The 18,916-nt window shown below is 29.3% G+C and overlaps 3 protein-coding genes across 3 annotated transcripts; 1 reads left to right on the top strand and 2 right to left on the bottom strand.

The window, feature by feature from the left end:
• Positions 1-425: 425 nt before the first annotated feature.
• Positions 426-3,624, bottom strand: LOC113855686 (hexose carrier protein HEX6-like). The gene is made up of 2 exons (XM_027487316.1): positions 3,172-3,624; positions 426-1,499 (listed from the first exon to the last, which is right to left on the bottom strand). Exons 1-2 carry the CDS (start codon positions 3,622-3,624, stop codon positions 426-428), a joined length of 1,527 nt encoding a protein of 508 aa, XP_027343117.1.
• A 3,493-nt stretch (positions 3,625-7,117) lies between these two features.
• Positions 7,118-9,720, bottom strand: LOC113855313 (hexose carrier protein HEX6). The gene is made up of 3 exons (XM_027486902.1): positions 9,565-9,720; positions 8,717-9,039; positions 7,118-8,309 (listed from the first exon to the last, which is right to left on the bottom strand). The coding sequence occupies exons 1-3, from the start codon at positions 9,692-9,694 to the stop codon at positions 7,260-7,262; spliced, it is 1,503 nt and encodes a 500-aa protein (XP_027342703.1). The 5' UTR covers positions 9,695-9,720; the 3' UTR covers positions 7,118-7,259.
• Positions 9,721-10,826: 1,106 nt separating this feature from the next.
• LOC113855685 lies at positions 10,827-13,554 on the top strand. Its single transcript, XM_027487315.1, has 5 exons — positions 10,827-10,861; positions 10,959-11,218; positions 11,450-11,745; positions 11,848-11,968; positions 12,845-13,554. The coding sequence occupies exons 1-5, from the start codon at positions 10,827-10,829 to the stop codon at positions 13,552-13,554; spliced, it is 1,422 nt and encodes a 473-aa protein (XP_027343116.1).
• The last annotated feature ends 5,362 nt before the right edge of the window (positions 13,555-18,916 follow it).

Below are 18,916 nucleotides of genomic sequence, written 5' to 3'. Positions count from 1 at the left end.
CCATTTTGACCATGTCTCTATGCCATATTTTTCTTTTTTATTTTACTTGAATTTTTCACCCAGGGAATTAAAAAAAAGTAAAAAAAAGAAATTAATCAACTCAAGTAAAATGACTAAATTTAGTAGATAAATAGTTAGGTAGGTGGATATGGCTATGTTGTTATCTTGCATATTTTGCCTTTAAGTCAAGATGCATCCGAGTTCTAGAATAATCAATAATCGGGCAGCTTGTGCATCAACCCTAATTTTCCAAGGGTCAAGTTTCTCTCTCTCTCCCCAAACACTGTTTATCAGTTTATATATTTAAAACCTAGTGTTTCAAATAGAAAACAACTTCATTGCCTTTATGCTCAAGATAACTGATATATAGACAAACGTTTGTGCTAACATCAGTAGAACATTTGATTTATATTCGCCATGAAGTATCATGCTTGACCTTTATGATGTCTATCACTCATTTCACCCACTATTCTCTTCCAAAACCAATGTTCTTGCCACACTTTCTCCATCTGTTCAAGTGGCACGTTTTTAGTCTCTGGCAGAAAGTAGAACACGAACATAGTCATCACCACCACCCATCCTCCAAAGAAGAAGAAAATCCCAGACTTGAAGTGGCAAAGCATGGATAGAAAAGTCTGAGCAATAATGAAAGTGAAGATAAAGCTCACTGCTACTGTGATGCTCTGCCCTGCTGATCTAATTTCTAAGGGAAAAATCTCACTTGGTACTAACCAACCTAGAGGCCCCCATGACCATCCAAACCCAGCAACATATATGCATATTAGCACCAAAACCATATAAGCATACCCTTTGCTTAATCCACCATGATCTCCTAGATGGGCTGCCATTACGCCTCCTACTATACACTGTGATGCAAACATTTGAATGCCCCCAATCATAAACAAGGTTCTCCTTCCAAGCTTATCCACTATGAGCATTGATATGAAGGTTGAACCAGTACCTACAACACCTGTCATCACAGCTGACAACAATGATGCACTTTCTCCTAACCCAATTGTTCTAAAAAGTAAAGGGGCATAGAAAGCAATCACATTGATCCCTGTCACTTGTTGGAAAAATGGTATTGCTATTGCCATCACAAGCTGAGGCCTATATCTTGCTTTCAAAATGATCTTAAATGGTTGTTTGTTGGTTTTTGAAGGAGAACTTGCTTTGACAAGGTCATCAAGTTCTGCTTGCACATCTTCTGTGCCTCGAATACGTTGAAGCATAAGCTTAGCCTTTTGATGATCATGGCTTCGTTGGATTAAGCTGTTGGGAGTTTCTGGCAGAAAAAGTGCACCTAGTGTTAGGACTGAGGCTGGAACTGCTGCCATGGCTAGGGACATGCGCCAACCCCAACCACCTCCAATCTTCTCTGTTCCATAGTTTATTAGATTAGCAGACAAAGCACCAATGCCAATGCTTAATTGGAAGCCATTGTTAATTGCTCCTCTAAGTCGTGGTAGTGCCATTTCAGAGAGATATAAAGGAACTGCCTACAAAACAATGAAACAGTTTGAAAGAAATTAGGCTCTTGCTAATGAGGGCCGAAAGAGAATTGGTTAAGAAGCATTATATACACTTTGGTAAATAATAAATTGTAATTTTGCCACTTTTACTATGAAATTTAGCTTAATTTTATAATTAGGATTGGTTTTTTACCCTTTGATCTACGTAAGTTTCTCTTGGTTTTACGGTATAGAGGGATGATAGTGAAAACATGACAAAAATTTGTTGAAAAGAGCAAAATAATAGGTGGAATTTATGAGAAACATTATTTAACCTATTCCTCTCTTTACACACTAAAATCCTAAATCTTTCATACTAAATTCTTCTTTCAATATCTTTTTCATTGTAGAGTTGTGCTTCTACGTTAAAGCAGACAAATCACAAAAGTTTTATATTCTTTTATTATTTGTTATTATCAATGTTTTATATTTAAGCATACTAACCACAAAGATTTTCTCTTCTCTTATTATTTATTATTACAGTTGTTTCATATTTAATTATTTTCCTTTCATCTTTATGATTATACGTAATTAAATACCTTTTGCTGTGAGGATGAGATAAATTCTCATTATGTAATTCTTTCAAACCTCAATTTGATCTTATACAACTATTGCTAATTGTTAATTAAAAAATTGTCTCTTTATTGTTATTTATATTATTGAATTGATCACTCAAGTACTCATCCTAGTTAACTAATTGATAGACAATCGCATCATTAATAGATTAATGGAAATTAAAAGATAATTCAAGTTTAAGTTAAAATGATCAATTTAACCTGTAAACTTGTAATTAGTTAATTAATTTTAACAAATATAATATTTTTTAATTCTCTTATTTATCTTATTGTTTTCTATGATCATTAGATAGCATATGCATAAAAAAAATTAAATATAATTAAATTAAGAAATATACATGTAATTATAAGAAGAAATTAAAATTGTATATTTTTATTCGTATCAAATTAACTTTTCAATTTTCTTGCATTTATTTTTTTAATTTATTTTGATTATTTTTAATTCAAATATTCTTAACTTTTGAATTTATTCTAACTTTTAAGAAATAATAATAATAAGTGCTTGTAATACAATATACGAGAGAAGAAGATATTGAAATAGTTTTAAATACTCTTTTTTATTATCCTTCGACAGGTACACAATGATAGTGTACACATTGAAAATTTTTTTAAGAGTTAAAATCTGCAACAATAAATGCATCTAATAACTCAAAAAGTAAGCAACAAGTGTTTTTTGTGTATTCAATGTAATAGTTGTGTTTTACATTAAATAAACACTTAGTACGTTTGTTTTCTTAACTAATGCTATTAGGTGCTGGTTAATATTTGTCATGAAGTTACATATATTCGTGAGATGGTTTGGTAGACATAGGCAAGTCTAGCTTTAGAACATGCAATGATCCTACAAGCTATACCAACATGAGAATAGGTTAACGAAAAATAATAATCAATGGCTACTCTGTTTTACTTTTTGGCTTCAACTGTATTAATGCACTTTGCAAGAAAGAATCTATATTCTAAAAGTCAAATTCTTCTCATTTTAGCTGGCAAGACATGCATTTTCTAGTTTCAGATTGAATCTTAAGCTCTATAGAATACGCCAAATGCTTGTTATGCTACAAAAACATGAAGTGAAAGGAATGAACCTGGTTTGCAAAACCAACACCAACTCCAAGCAAAAGTCTACCAACTATGAGCATGTACACATTAAAGGCTGCACCTCCAAATGCTGTACCAGCAAGGAATGCAGCGCCTCCGGCAACGATGGACGGCTTTCGTCCAAAGGCTTTGGTGATATAAGAAGCAAAGAAGGAAGTAACAAGACCAGCAACATAAAGGGATGATGTAAAGGAGGTCAATAGTTGGCTGTCAAATACACAATAGTTGCTAACTTTGACATCTGCTTTCATCTTAAGGTACACTTTGTGGAAAAACTTCTTCAAAAATGGTTCCATTGAGGTCACCCCACCTGATATTCCAATGTCATAACCAAAGATGACACCCCCCATAGCAGCCATCATACAAGATAGGACTACATACAATGTTATCTTGCCATTGTTTTGACCACCTTCACTTTGTATAGCCAACCCAACTGCCATTAGCTTAGCTTTTTCTTTATGCTTGAAAAGAGTGTTTTAGGTGGTCAAGTGGCAGCACTAAACATGAAGTGCAAATGGAGTAGAGTAAACTTCAGAATAGTATGTTAGTTTGAATTTTCAACATGATAGAGTGGCACTAGTGAAATTTGGTCACCTTTGATGTAATGGCGTAAAAGACTTTCTTACTTGAGCGTTGAGATGTGTTTCTTTTAAATCAAATTTAGACAATTTTCTACTTAGAAAAGTCAAAGTTGCATCACTGCAATGCCTCTATAATTGGAGAAGAATCATTTTGTATGCACTGTGACAGAGATGTGCCTCTAACCATATGCTTAAGGACAAAATGGATAAGATGGACAGCTTAATTGGTGGTTTATTTCAGTAAAATAATATTACAGTAATTGGACGTAACTATAGTGCAAGTGTGCAAGCGAGAGGCTTGGGAGTGTGTGGACCAATTGTACATGTTAACATATGCAGATGCTGCTTCATTTATGCTCAGGAGCAATGCACGTGTAGTTGATTTTCTAGTGAACAAGACAAGAGTGTAAAGGAAGGGTTGAATCTTCAACTCAAAATCTCACCAATAATATTGATTCAAATAAATCTGCCTTCACCTCTTTATGGACTTGAAGATGTAAACTGTGTATTGGATCAATTCTCCTTAAGTTATATTAACTCTTACTTCATCGATAATTTTATATAAAATATTAATTTTTATTAGTTCAATAGTTGAATTATAATTTATATTATTTTAATTATATAAGTCAAATTTTATTAAAATTAAATAATTATAAAATATAATTAAATAATTTATATTGGTATATATATATATATTTAAAATTATATTTTACATTAATTTTAATGTATATAAATAAGGTATAAAATAATTTAAATTAATCTAAAATTTATAACTATAATTTATCTTATAAAAACTTTTAATCTAAGATAAAATTATTTAAAAATTAATAAATTAATGAAAGTTGATCCCTATCCATTTTATATTAATAAATATATCTTGTTTGTTATAGGTTTAGGGTTTAAGTTATGTTAAAGAAATTGTGTTAAATAAATATTTATAATAAGAGTTTTACAACTCACATTAATCCTACTCAACATACCTATCATCTAATAAAAAAAATAATTTTAATGTTAATATATTTTTAATATAAAACCTTTTATATTGTCAATTAACTAAAATACATCATAGATATATTTTTATATATTAATTTAAAATTAAATTACAATACAATTGTTTTATACAATCAAAGCATTTAAATTAAATTTTTAAAATGTATATTTTTTTAAAGTTTGTTTAGTAAAATGATTTAAAAGTTACGAGTTTATAACTTCTAGTTATAAAGTTAACTTAAAAAAGTCAAAAATTTATAAGTAGTTTATAAATTTAAAATTGTTTGACAAATTAATCAGGTAACTAACTGATATATTTTTTATTTTTTTTTTTGCTATAAGAAGGGTTAAAAAACCCAAAACAACTAACTGATTTGAAAAGATATATAATATTTTATTAATATAATATTAAAATTAGATATTACTTATTTTATTTATTTATTATTAATTAATTAAATAATTATATAAAAATAAAATGTATCTTCATCTATATATATTTAAACATAAAATATAACAAATGATGAGATTAGTTTATGTACATAGTTTTAATTATGTGATGAGTAAGTTGTCTTCAAAAGAAAATAAAAATATAATAAAAATATTAGTAGATAACTTTTAAAAGTTTAACATTTCTTTAAATAGTTTTTTTAAAAATAAAGTTTAAAATACAATTTTTTTTTTTTACTAAAATGCTCTACAAATTAATAAGTTACAAATTTTTAAGTAAATTATATCTTTACTAAATATAGTCTTAATATTTTTTATATGCTTAATTATATTTTAGTCTCTATAAATATTGAGCATTTTGTGATAAGTCTTTATAAAATAATTTTGTTAGGATTTAATTCTTAAAAAGTTAAGATTTAATTTCTGTGTCAACTCTTATATGTCAGGTACTGAATTGACTGATAAAGAATTAACTCAACACTTTTACATGATATGACATGGAATGTAATCTTTTAATTTTTAAAATTAATATTTACAAACAAGTTTCTAAACTATTTTATGTAAATAAATCTCCTTCTTCACCACTTGAGTAATAGGATGAGATGCAGGTAGATCCAGTTGAAAAAGTAGTGCAATGAATAGCGGGAGAGAGAGAGAGAAAGGATGTGAAATTGGAGTTAGGATTAAGGAAAGGATAAAGTGGATAATGGAGAGAGAGAAGAGAGGGATGTGAGAGTTAGACTAAGTGGTATAAAAGGATGTGAGGGTGGGGGTTAGAGTTGGGGTCGAGAAAGGGATAGAGTGGAGTGTGTAGTGGGGAGGGGTGTGGGAATTGGAGTTAGAAGTGAGTAACACGGAAGAAGAGAAGATGGCAAAAGGGAAAGGGAAAAAAAAAGAAAAACAACTTATTTGCAATTATGTAAAATATGTTGAGAAATTTATTTATAAATATTAATTTTAAATAATAAAAAATAAAAATTAAATGATATGACAAGTTGAGTTAACTTTTTTTAAGAGGATAAAAATATAATTAAACTTTTTTATATATAGAAAATATAACATCATTGACTTCTTTATACTTATTTTCTAGTTTTATTTTACACTGCTTTAATAATATTATTTTCTTTGAATAATTTTAAAAGTGTTTTAATTTTTTTCTTTATATTTTAAATATAGTTTTGAGATATGTACGTTTAAAGATGATTAAAATAGTTGTAAACAATGTTAAATATGTTATAGTAGAACTATTCTACTATATAGAGATGTAATTATGCCCCAAAAGAATATTTTTCTCAGCCGCCAGGATCAAGAACACGTCCTTCAACTGGATTCCTCTAGATTTGTCATTTCCATATATTCATTCTGTATAATATAGATGGATGACAGCATCTGCACACCCTTTTCAATTTATCAGTATACTTTTTTAGCTTTTTTTTCTTTTTTCTGAGATATTTATTTTTGGCAGAAAGTTTATTAAATTTTTTTCATTTTTTTTTTGGCAAACCATGCTTTAATTATGACTTTTCCTGTACCTGTTATAGTATCAGTTCAAGTAGTTCGGCTTGGTTTCAATAACAATATGCTCTGAACAAAAAAAATATGAAATTATAATCATTGATTACAAAATATGGTTGTCTCACAAATTATAAAATTATTATAATTTATTTGTTTAATTCTTTTAATCCACAATTTTAATTCCATGTTTTCTTCTCTAAAGTGGGTGTCCACTTTATTAAAAGGTCCAAATAATACAGGTGAATTTATACGTGTGTAATTATGCAGAAAACAGTTCTTTATTTTCTTTGTTCTTCTCCCATCCTTCCAAATTTGAATAAGGCAAGTTGGTAAGAAAATTATAGTAGTTAGTACATGTTTGGAAAAACTTGAATAATCACTTATTTTTAAAAACTGTCTCAAAAACTACAAAAAAATAAGTGATTATTTCTTCAACATAAGTTAAGCCAATCATGCATTTAGTCACATTAAACTTCAAAGTATGGGTAATTGTAACTTGTGGGTTATATATATATATATCAAGGCACCACTATCTTTGTGCCTTAACTCTTGTCTCCTACAATTTTTTTCCAAAAGAAATGCTCTTTCCACACCCTATCCATTTGCTCAATTGGCAAATTCTTGGTCTCTGGTAACAGCAAGTACACAAACACTGTCATCATCACCACCCATCCCCCAAAAAAGAAGAAAGTGCCAGACTTGAAATGGCAAAGCATGCTAAGAAAAGTTTGTGCCACAATGAAGGTAAAGAGAAAGTTGACAGCAACAGTGATACTTTGTGCTGCTGATCTAATCTCCAGTGGGAAAATCTCACTAGGAACCAACCATCCTAGTGGCCCCCATGACCAGGCAAATCCAGCAACATATATGCATATCAAAATCAGAATCAAATATGCATATTTCTTGCTTATATCACCATGGTCACCAAGTTGAACTGCCATAATGCTTCCTATGATAACTTGTGAGACAAGCATCTGAATGCCCCCAGATATGAACAAAACTCTTCTGCCTACTTTATCAACTATGAGCATTGATATGAATGTTGAAGTAGTGCCTACAACACCAGTCACAACTGCTGACAAAAGCGAAGCGCTTTCGCCTAATCCAATGGTTAGGAAGAGGATTGGAGCATAGAAGGAAATGACATTGATTCCAGTGAATTGTTGGAAGAAGGGTATAGCTATTGCCATAACAAGTTGAGGCCTATATTTTCTCTGTAAGATATTCTTAAAAGGGTGTTTGATGGAATTTGATATGTGACTTGCTTCAATAAGGTCTTCAAGTTCTGGTTGGACATCATTGGTGCCTCGGATTCGTTGCAGCATTAGCTTAGCCTTGTGATGATCTTTGCTATGTTGGATTATGCTGTTGGGTGTTTCTGGGAGGAACAGTGATCCCAAAGTGAGCATTGAGGCTGGAACTGCTGCCATGGCTAATGAAATACGCCATCCCCAACCACTTTTGAGCTTTTCTGTGCCAAAGTTGATCAGATTAGCTGATAGAACACCAATGCCAACACAGAGCTGAAAGCCAATGTTGAGTGCTCCTCTGTATCTTGGAGGTGCCATTTCAGACAGATATAATGGCACTGACTGCAAAACAATGAAATTTTGCTTCCTTATAAGTACTATGTCATTGTTATTATGTTAACTATATCCACTTAATAATCAAACAAGGCAATCACTAAGGAGTATTTTTAGACTTGGAAACATGGGTGTAACTATTCTACTCAGGACCACTGTGACCCACATTACTTTTCTTGTTGAATTTTAATATAAATACGCAATTGTACTCAAGCTTGACATCATTGATTAAGCTAAAACTATTTAATGAAAAATTAAGTAATTATTATATTCATAATATAAAAAATATATAATCATATTTGAAATAATTAGAAGTATATTATCAGATATTAATTAAATAGTCCTTAATCAGTATCTTGACACATTCCTTGGTCCTTAGCAGGACCTATGAAATAAATATTTAAGGATAAAGCTACCTGATTAGCAAAGCCAATACCAACTCCAAGCATAACTCGACCTAGTATAAGCATGTATATATTGAGAGCTGCACCACCAAGAGCTGCTCCAATGAGGAATGCAGCACCACCTACAAGGATTGATGGTTTGCGTCCAAAGGCTCTTGTGACTGATGAGGCAAAGAAGGATGATATAAGGCCTGCTATATAAAGTGATGAAGTGAATGTTGTTAGGAGCTGGCTATCAAACTTGCAGTAATTGCTAATCTTGGTATCTTGTTTCATCTTGGTGTATACATCTGGGAAAAACTTCTCCAAGAATGGCACCATAGATGTTACTCCACCTGCATTTTTAGCGAAATTAGTGAAGTTGATCGAAGTGTATTAATCATTGATATGAAGGAGAAACTCACAAATAGAAGGGATTAAACAGAGTAAAGTAGAAGTTAATGAAATAGAACTACAACATTGTATCTTACCAATATATGAGTAATAAAAGTAATAACAAAAAGGAACAACATCATGCTCTTAAAATCTTACTATTTCTGTTATTTTTATCTGTCACAGTTTTAAGAAATTTTAATTCTTAATCTATCACCTTTAAAAGTTAAGACAATGATTTTATATCAATTATATTTTTTAACTTAGAATAAAAAGATTACTTAATTACCAAAAAAGATAAAAAAAAGTAGAACAGGAAATCATATAATAATTTTACGTAAACGAAGACATTAAATTTATTCTTTAATTCATGTGTCAAAACCTTAAAGCAATAGCTAAAAAAGAATGAAAGGAGTAATATATATTTGGTATTTCCATAGTTAGTAGTAATGAATATCATTAATGATGTGAAATTGAGTTATACATGCCTGAAATTCCTATATCATAACCGAAGATAATGCCTCCAGTAGCAGCTACCATACAAGATAGAATCACAATAGAAGTGATTTTCCCACTGTATCCTCTTCCATCACTCGCAATTGGCAGCTCCACTGCCATAGCTGCTCCTAATTTCAACTTGTTTCTCCTGTAGTGCCCATACATAAAGCATTGGATATATAGTGAGTGAACTCAAATTTTCAAAATTTGTGGTTGACTTAAAACACAAAGTGCAGCCTTTATTGACTGTTACACTTCAATAGAATCAGCTTTGTTCTTCCTATTATCTGCTAATTTTGAATGTCGCTTTCTTTCGTCTCTACAAACAAACGTGGGTGGAACGCTCACATGAAACTTTGGACTTTGAGCATTTTTATTGCTCCACGCAAGAAGGATCGTGTAATTTTCTCATACTTCTCATTCGTATAAACATGTATGAGTCGCTCTCTAGGAATTTTTTCTTTTGTGTACTCTTAGGATGTATTCGACAAAACTAGCAGATAAGCAAGTTAAAAGCTAAAAATTTAACTCAGTTAACTGATTGAATTATAAATAGTTGTTAGATTAGCTAATAAATGTAAAATAATAAATAAGTGCATCATAGTTAAGTAGACCAAAATTTAAAATTGAGTAATCATATATTTTCAAAAATTTATTATTTTTATATTTTAATTTATTTAAAATTATTCATCGTCTTTAAATTAGGATAATAAAATTTTGATTTCACTCTATGTATAAATATTTTATTATAAAAAATAAGATTTAATGAATTTGTTCAATTCTTCTCAGGGCATTATCAATTTTGTTTTTTTTTTGTAAAATAATGAATGTTGTGAAATTTATTTATTTTATTATTTCTGACATATTTCTTTTCTTTGAATGTAAAAAAGTAAAGAATGCAAGATTTAAAATTTGAATGGGTAAGAAAGGAATTATTTAACAATAGCATGGATAAAAATGATAAAATTACTTTTAGTTATTTGCTGAAAATAAAAACCACTAATATAAATAGCGTTTTGCTACATTACCAAATAGTATTATTTTTATTAAAAAAGTTTTTTAACTATTAAAATAACTTTTCTGGTAGCTGAAATAGTGTGCTAAACACTAAACACACTCTTAAAATGGATGTTTCTTCTCTTAAAACTGATATTTAAGCTCTTTCTTTCTATTAAAAACATTTAAAATTTTTTATCAAAATATAAGATTTTGAAAAAATTACAAAAACATGAAAAATTTTCAAATATTGTCAATGACGAATTTTGGTATTTTAAATTTTGCATACTAGTTAGTTTGAATGTAAAATTTATTTTAATAATTTTTTGAAAAGTCACCAATGAGAATTTTTAACACTTTAAATTTTTTTATTGTTCCATCTTTGAAGTACTTGTATAAAAAACAACATTAAGAAAAGTGGATCGATCGCCGAGTATCTTGTACAAGTGAAACAGATCGTTAAGACTCTTGCTGCAATTGGATCACCATTGTCAGTTGAAGATCACATCGACGCGATCTGTGATGGTCTTGGCGAAGATTATGATGGATTCATTACTTCGTGTATCACACAAACTGAACCATACATTGTTGCTGAGATTGAAGCACTGTTGATGCATAAAGAGGAACGTCTTGAGAGGCATAAGCAACGTGAGTTGTCCACTCTTCAAGCAAATGTTGCTCAAACTTAAAACAAGAAAGACAATCTTGTGACCAATCACAGATGTGGACGCGGTCAAAATCGTGGAAGAGGCAGATTTAGCCGTCTGAATCAAAGTAACTTTGGTGGAGGTTGTGGACAAAGAACTTAATGTCAATTGTGTGGAAAGTTGGGGCATTCTGCCTACAATTGCTAGTTTCATTTTGATGAAAATTTACCAGATCCTAAGTCCACTCATAACAACACATGTGATGCTACTATGCAAGAACCTATCAATCAAGCTATGATAACAGCCTCCGCAACTCAATCTTCTCTAGGTGACACCTGGTATCCTGATATAGGTGCAACAAATCATTTCACTAATGATTTATCCAATCTAATGATCAAAACTCCTTATATAGGATTAGAGAAGGTGGTAGTTGGTAATGGTAATTGCCTAAGTATTCATAATATTGGGACTTCTAAACTTAGAAATCCTTCCAATAAAATTGCTTTTACTCTTAATAAATTGTTACATGTACATGATATCACTAAAAATTTGTTAAGTATTGCTCAATTTGCCAAAGAAAACTCATGTTTCTTTGAATTTCATTCCATTGACTGCTTTGTTAAATCTCAGGACTCTCGGAAGCTTCTGCTGCAAGGGAAGTTTAAAGATGGCCTCTATGCTTTTGAGAATATGCAACTTGTTCATCCTAATAGTGATTTTCCTATTTCAGCTTTATATTCCTTTACCAAATGTAATAATTTATGGATTTGGCACTTTAGGCTAGGCTATTATGCAAACAAAATTGTTAAGCATGTCTTAAATCAGTGTAATATACTTATACCAATAAATGACATTGTGGTTCTTGTTGCTTAGGAAAATTGCATAAATATCCTTTTCCAATTTCTGAAACTGTTTACACTGAACTTTTGCAATTAGTATATTATGATATTTGGGGACCATTACCCCTACCTTCAAAACAAGGATATAGATATTACATTTTGTTTCTTGATGCATATTCGAAATTCTCTTGGGTTTATTTCTTAAAAAATAGATCTTAAGCATTAATCTCCTTTCTTGAATTTAAGAAGTGGCACAGTTACAATTTCAAAAGAAATTGAAAATTCTTCAAATAGATGCTGCAAAAGAATACCACAACTTTAGTTCTATACTCAAAGAGAATGACATAATTCATAGATTTAGCTGTTCTCATACGCAAGAGCAAAATGGTGCTTATGAGAGGAAGCATTGCCATATTACAGAAACAGGCCTCCCTATGTTAGCTGAATCTGGTTTGTCATTTGATTTTTGGTGCCATGCATTTGCTTGTGCTACATTTGTTATAAATTGCATTCCTACAACTGTTTTGAAACTAAAATCTCCGTTTGAAACTCTATTTCATACGAAACTAGACTATAATCTATTCATAAGTTTTGGATGTAGGTGTTATCCATATCTTAGACCTTATAACCAACATAAAATGGATTACAGGTCTAAATCATGCATATTTCTAGGTTATATTGTCATTATAAGGGTTATAAATATCTAGATTCCACAGGCAGAATTTATATTGTCAAGCATGTTATATTTGATGAATTTGATTTTCCTATGCTTTGTAAAAGTAGATAAGATTTGAGATGTCATCCTACTCCCTGTAATATACATCCTCCTATTATATCTGTTGTTCCTAATTGTAACATACCTCGGACTGAGGATACTCCTCAACCTACAAGTCTTGTGATCATTTCTCCTAAGGCTATGCTTTTTGACAATGTCAGACTTGTTTTAACTAAGAATACAAATACTTCCACCGTTGCAATTGATTCTAATACAGGTCCTAGTTCTAGAGCTATACCTCTTGTCATCAACAATCATCCTATGGTCATAAGAGGCAAGGCTGGTATTTTTAAACTAAAAGCCATGGTAGCTGAAATGGAACCTATTACAGTTAGAGAAGCTCTACAATCTCCTAAATGGATTCAAGCTATGCATGAAAAACTCAAAGCTTTAAAACAAAATCAAACATGGGATCTTGTTCCTTTACCTCTGCATAGGAAACCCGTGGGATCCAAATGGATTTTCAAACTCAAGTACAATCCTGATGGAAGCATCTCTAAGTATAAGGCCCGGCTAGTGGCAAGAGGATTTACCCAAAAACATGGTCTGGATTATCAAAAAACTTTTAGCTCTGTAGGTAAACATGTGACAATCAGAGTCATCTTGTCTATTGCTCTATCTAGAGGCTGGTCTGTTAGACAAGTAGATGTTAATAATACTTTTTTGAATGGCCCTCTAAAGGAAGTGGTCTACATCAGAAGGTTATCACACCAACAATCCTAATTTGGTGTGTAGATTAAATAAGGCAATCTATGATTGAAACAAGCTCCAACAAGAGCTTGGTTTGGCAAACTAGCCTCTACACTTGTATCTTTTGGATTTATTTCAACTAAATGTGATCATTTACTTTGTATACATTTTACTCCTACTACTATCACATATATGCTTGTGTATGTTGATGAGATCCTTATAATAGGAAACAATGCAGACTTTGTACAACATATTATCTCCAAGCTAAATAAACTATTTTCATTAAAGGATCTTGGAGAATTGCACTATTTTCTTGGAATAGAAGCACAAAATCTCGGTGATGGTAAGTTTCTTTTATATCAATCCAAATATGCTTCAAACTTGTTGTGTAAACTTAAAATGTCAGATGCAAAATTTGTGAAGACTCTGGTTGCTTGTTGGTGCAAATTTCAATTTGAGGGAACAAAAGTAGCTGAAGATCCAAGTCTCTATCGTTCTATTGTTGGTACTTCAGTACCTCACAATTACAAGACCTGATCTTGCCTTCACAATTAACAAACTCTGTCAATATATGCACAAGCCATTACAAAACCACTAGAAGGGTCTTATGATATATAAGTAGGACACGTGATCATGGTTTGCTTTTTCAAAAGTCAAACAATTTGCATATAGTTGGCTACTGTGACAGTGATTGGGCTCTGATCTAGATGATATGAGATCCACTTCTGGGTACTGTTTATTTCTTGGAAACAACATGATATCCTGGATGGCCAAGAAACAACAAGTAGTGTCAAGGAGTAGCACAAAGACAGAATACAGAAGTCTAGCAACTTTGGTATTAGAAACTCAGTGGCTAGAATCTCTTCTGACAGAGCTCAGAATAAAAGTAATGGTTCCTCCTCTCATTTGGTGTGACAATTTGGGAGTTGTCATGCTTATTGCTAACCCAGTTATGCATTCTAAAACAAAGCATTTCAAGTTAGATTTGTAGTTTGTTCGCGAAAAGGCTGTCAGAGGAGAAATAAATGTCAAGTGCCAACTCAGTTTCAGATTGTAGATCTCTTAACTAAAGCTCCTTCTAGTACTCAGTTTCTTACTCTAAGGACTAAACTAAATGTCCACTCTCTTGACACACTTAGTTTACAAAGGGGTGTTAAAAATAAGACTAATATAATTTTTAGAAAAGCTAACTGAGTTGTCATATCAAAGTTTGTTTCATATGGCTTAAAGTTCGTTACGTATGAATATCTACTTATTTATATAACTTAACTCCTTTTTTTTTTTTATCCTGATTTTAATATTAAATAATATCTCTGAAAAGCTTTTCTTTCTCTTTCTCTCATGTCTCTCAAAAGAAGAACTAATTCCTTACACTATTTTTGTATTCTTTTTATGGTTTATTTTTTAAATTAAAAATGAAAAACAAATAAAGAAAAATTACAAGAGAATAAGTATTACATGAGTACGTAAAATTTACCCTTCTCTCTAACTAAAAAAATAAATTAGAGTATTACAGGTTCTGATTTATTACTTGCTTACTTAAGCTAGTAACTCTGTCACTAATTGATTTCCATATCAGCACTGCTGACCTTAAAACGTGATTCAATGGTTACTGAAGCAACGAAAATCCTCATATTCTTGATAAGCATTTGTAGGTGTGGGGTTAATTTCTTGGAACGTACATTCATGGGCGAAAGTTATTCTGGATACTGTTCAAAATATGCACGTTTAAATTGAGGCCACGAAATCCAACGCATAGTAAAGCAACTTGCGTTAGAGTTATTCTTAAGCATTATTCAAATGCATAATTCAGTCCACATATTGAGTTTTAGCTAACCTTTTGTAGGAGGAATATAATTCATTTAATAAGCACATCATCCTTGGCAGTCTTGGACAGAATGTGACTCGAAGACCTAGAAAAATTGGAATAGTAATTAACATAAGAAAAAAATTTGTGAAACCAACATAGCAAGAGTAATTTAAACCTGTCGAAATACTGCAAAATTTCTATTATCCCACAGTTTCTAAATAGTGACATAAAAAATAATATTCCAGTTACTCTGGCTATTATTTTATGTGGTAAGTTAAAATCAACCAAAGTGCTAAAGCTAGGCAAGAACTAATGAAATTCACTATGGCCTACACGTTCTCTTGAAATTAATTGTGATCACATATGCAACTGTAACAACCCAAACTTTGGCATTTTGCCACTCTTAAGAATATCTCTGTGGGACCTTAATAGTACAAGTCTTGAAGCCAACCTCGTTCACCACCTAAATATCTTTCACGACCCACCTTATCATTTGTTTCACCCCTTTAAAAAAATTTGACAATCCCTCGAATTATAATAGTTTTATAATTAATAATATTCTCATCTTTTTTATCATATATCTTACAATCCCTTAAATACAATATGGATCATATAATCTTGCAACATATTTACAACGGAGAACACTTATTCATCATAAGCAAATTCATCTTCACATCAAACAGACTTAGTCTAACTTATTTATGAACATTTTAGCTGTTCAAATAAGCAAAATTAAATATTATCTTAATTTTTATCTTGTGTATTTTTCATTTTTTTCTAAATTAAGTTGTAGAATTTTTATGTTTTTATAATGTTTCAATTTAATTGCAAGAAAAAAAAACATCTATAAAAATTTTATTTTATTTTTAATATATCATATTTATATTATGTGTAGAATTAGAAAAATAAGCTAATTTTTTTAATAACATATAAAATAAAAGTTAAAAGTTGCTTAAAAAATATATTATTAAAAAATTACCTTTAAAATTAATTTACACACGGCACTGAACTTGATAAATTCTTTGATTGGATTTCCTGCGGGCTCATTTTAATGTCCTCTGCCCTTTCCAAATAAGGATGTGGAAGATCAATCCTCTACCATTTTGGTTGCCATTGATTAAGTATCACAAAACTGTATAATAATTATATATGTTAAGGTTTGATGTCTGTTCATTTTAGTTTTTAAAATTAATTTTAAGTATTTAAAAATAATAAATATTATATGTTTTAGATTTTTTGTCTATTTAAATAATTTTAAACTTATGTTGTCATCAATATTAAAAATTATAATGAGTAAATTATTCGATAAGTACTCACAAAATTTACTCATAACAAATAAAATATTTATCTATTAAAAGAGCACATATATAAATATAGAAAATTATTTATAAATTTTAATAAAAATAAGTATAAGTATGATTACTTAAATACTTACACTATCTCATATTACATGAAGTTATATAAATATATTTTTTTTAAAATAATTTTTTTCTTTTAAGTATAGATATAGAAAATTAAATTACTCCTACACGAACATGAAGTTTAGTACATATATTTTTTTTCAAATGCAAGTATAGAAGTGAGTACTTATAATATTCTGTTCATACTTTACTTATTGTCATTCTTAATCAATATTATTATTTGAACAATAAATTATAATTATAAATTTTTAATCAAATTGTATTGTAACTTCATTGATAGAATTAGGATATAGTTAACCGAATTTGTAAGGAAATTTTTATAAAAAATATTAATTAAAAACAAATAATTTTTTTTATAAGTGAAAATTAATTTATTTTTTTAATTTTAAAAAAGTTAAATAAAATAGTATTTTAAATTTTTTAAAAAATATATAAATTATTTTAAATTTATAAAAAATGTTTTAGTATTTCTTATACATATAATTTTTTTTTATAAAGACTTATCATCGAAAAGCTTATCTAAAATACAATGTTTGATTGGACTTGCTGTTGTGTGATGGGTTTGGTGATATAAAGAGGTGATGAGTGATAGTGAAAACATAGGAAGAAGTGTATAGATTAAAGGCATGGAGAAAGGAAGAAAAGGAGGGGCAAGAAGAAAATGATTTTTTTTTTCACGTGAAGACCTATTTCATCTGTTATCTAAACAAAAAGAAAAATTAATTAATTTTTTAATCAAGTTTGCAAAAGACGAAAGTATGAAATTGCGTCATGTGTGAGTGTTTGATGCATAGACAAAACTTGTAAAATTGTATAATGTGTCATCAAATTTTGTCTACTGGATAGACAATTTGTAAAATTACGTTATGTGTCATTTGGTGAACTTTGTCTGCTTCATAGATGAAATTCATAAAATTGTGCTATTACATAAGACTCAATTTATTAAACTAATTTGAAAAAAGAAAAAATTAATATTCTAATATTTAATTAAAATTTATTAAAAATAAAAAATTATGATATTTAATTTAAGAATAAAAAACCAAAATTTACATAAATTTTAATTAACTTAATTAATAATTAAAAATATATTAAAAAAATATAATGTTAAGATTTTATTAACCTAAGTTTAAATATTTATAAATAAAAAATTCATATTTATTATAAAAATTTATAAGATTTTATCATAACCAACTCAACTTACAAAAGTAGTTTAAAAAAGTAAAATTTGACTTACAATTTAAAACGATAACGATCATATCTATAATTTTGCTAGCATATGTCTTCTCTTTAATACCATAAAGTGTAATATCAAACTTTCAATGTTTCAATGCTTCATTGATATTATTTATTAATTAAAATTTTATATTTAAAAAAAATAATATTTAATCAACCAATAATAAATATATAAAAATTGTATTTGAGTTTTGTTATTTTTTATATTATACAAGTATTGTTAAATTAATAAATATTTATTATAAAATAAAAAATTTGATAATAAATATTTATTATAGTAAAACTTACTTAACGATGAAAATTCTATAAATTTCATTCATATAACAAACGAAACTTATCAAACGGATAACACACAATGTAATTACGAGTTTCTTTCACATAATAGATCAAACCCACCAAATAATAACACAAGATTCACGAAGCTTACAAAATAATGACATGTGATATAATTATATATTTTTATTTCTATTATAAATGAAATTTAATTAAAAAAATAAAATAAGAAGTTTTATAAAAAAATAAGTAATGACATAATAAAAAGATTCAAATAAAAAATATATTTTTAAAAATATTATTATAAAAATTTATGTTTTTAAAAATATTAAAAAAATAAATAAACCTTCTAGATAACATGTTCTTTTCGTGAACGATGGAAGCGCGTGTTAAATGTTTGATTATCTTTGATTGGTCAAGTTGTACGGAACTTTACATGCGGCATTGAACTTAATACTTTCTTTGATTGGATTTCCTGGCTCCGTTTAACTTCCTCCGCCCGTTCAAGTAAGGATGTGATGTGGAAGATCAATCCTCTACCTTTTTGGTAGCCATTCATTAACTATCATAAAACTGTACAATAATTATATATGTTAAGGTTTCATGTCTGTTCATTTTAGTTTTTAAAATTAATTTTAAGTTTCTAAAAATAATAAAT

The sequence above is a fragment of the Abrus precatorius genome, unplaced genomic scaffold (genome assembly GCF_003935025.1).
Source record: "Abrus precatorius isolate BTA unplaced genomic scaffold, Abrus_2018 Scaffold11, whole genome shotgun sequence".
Taxonomy (NCBI): Eukaryota; Viridiplantae; Streptophyta; class Magnoliopsida; order Fabales; family Fabaceae; genus Abrus; species Abrus precatorius.
Note: the sequence above shows the minus strand (reverse complement) of the source record. Positions and strands in the feature narration are given on the sequence as shown.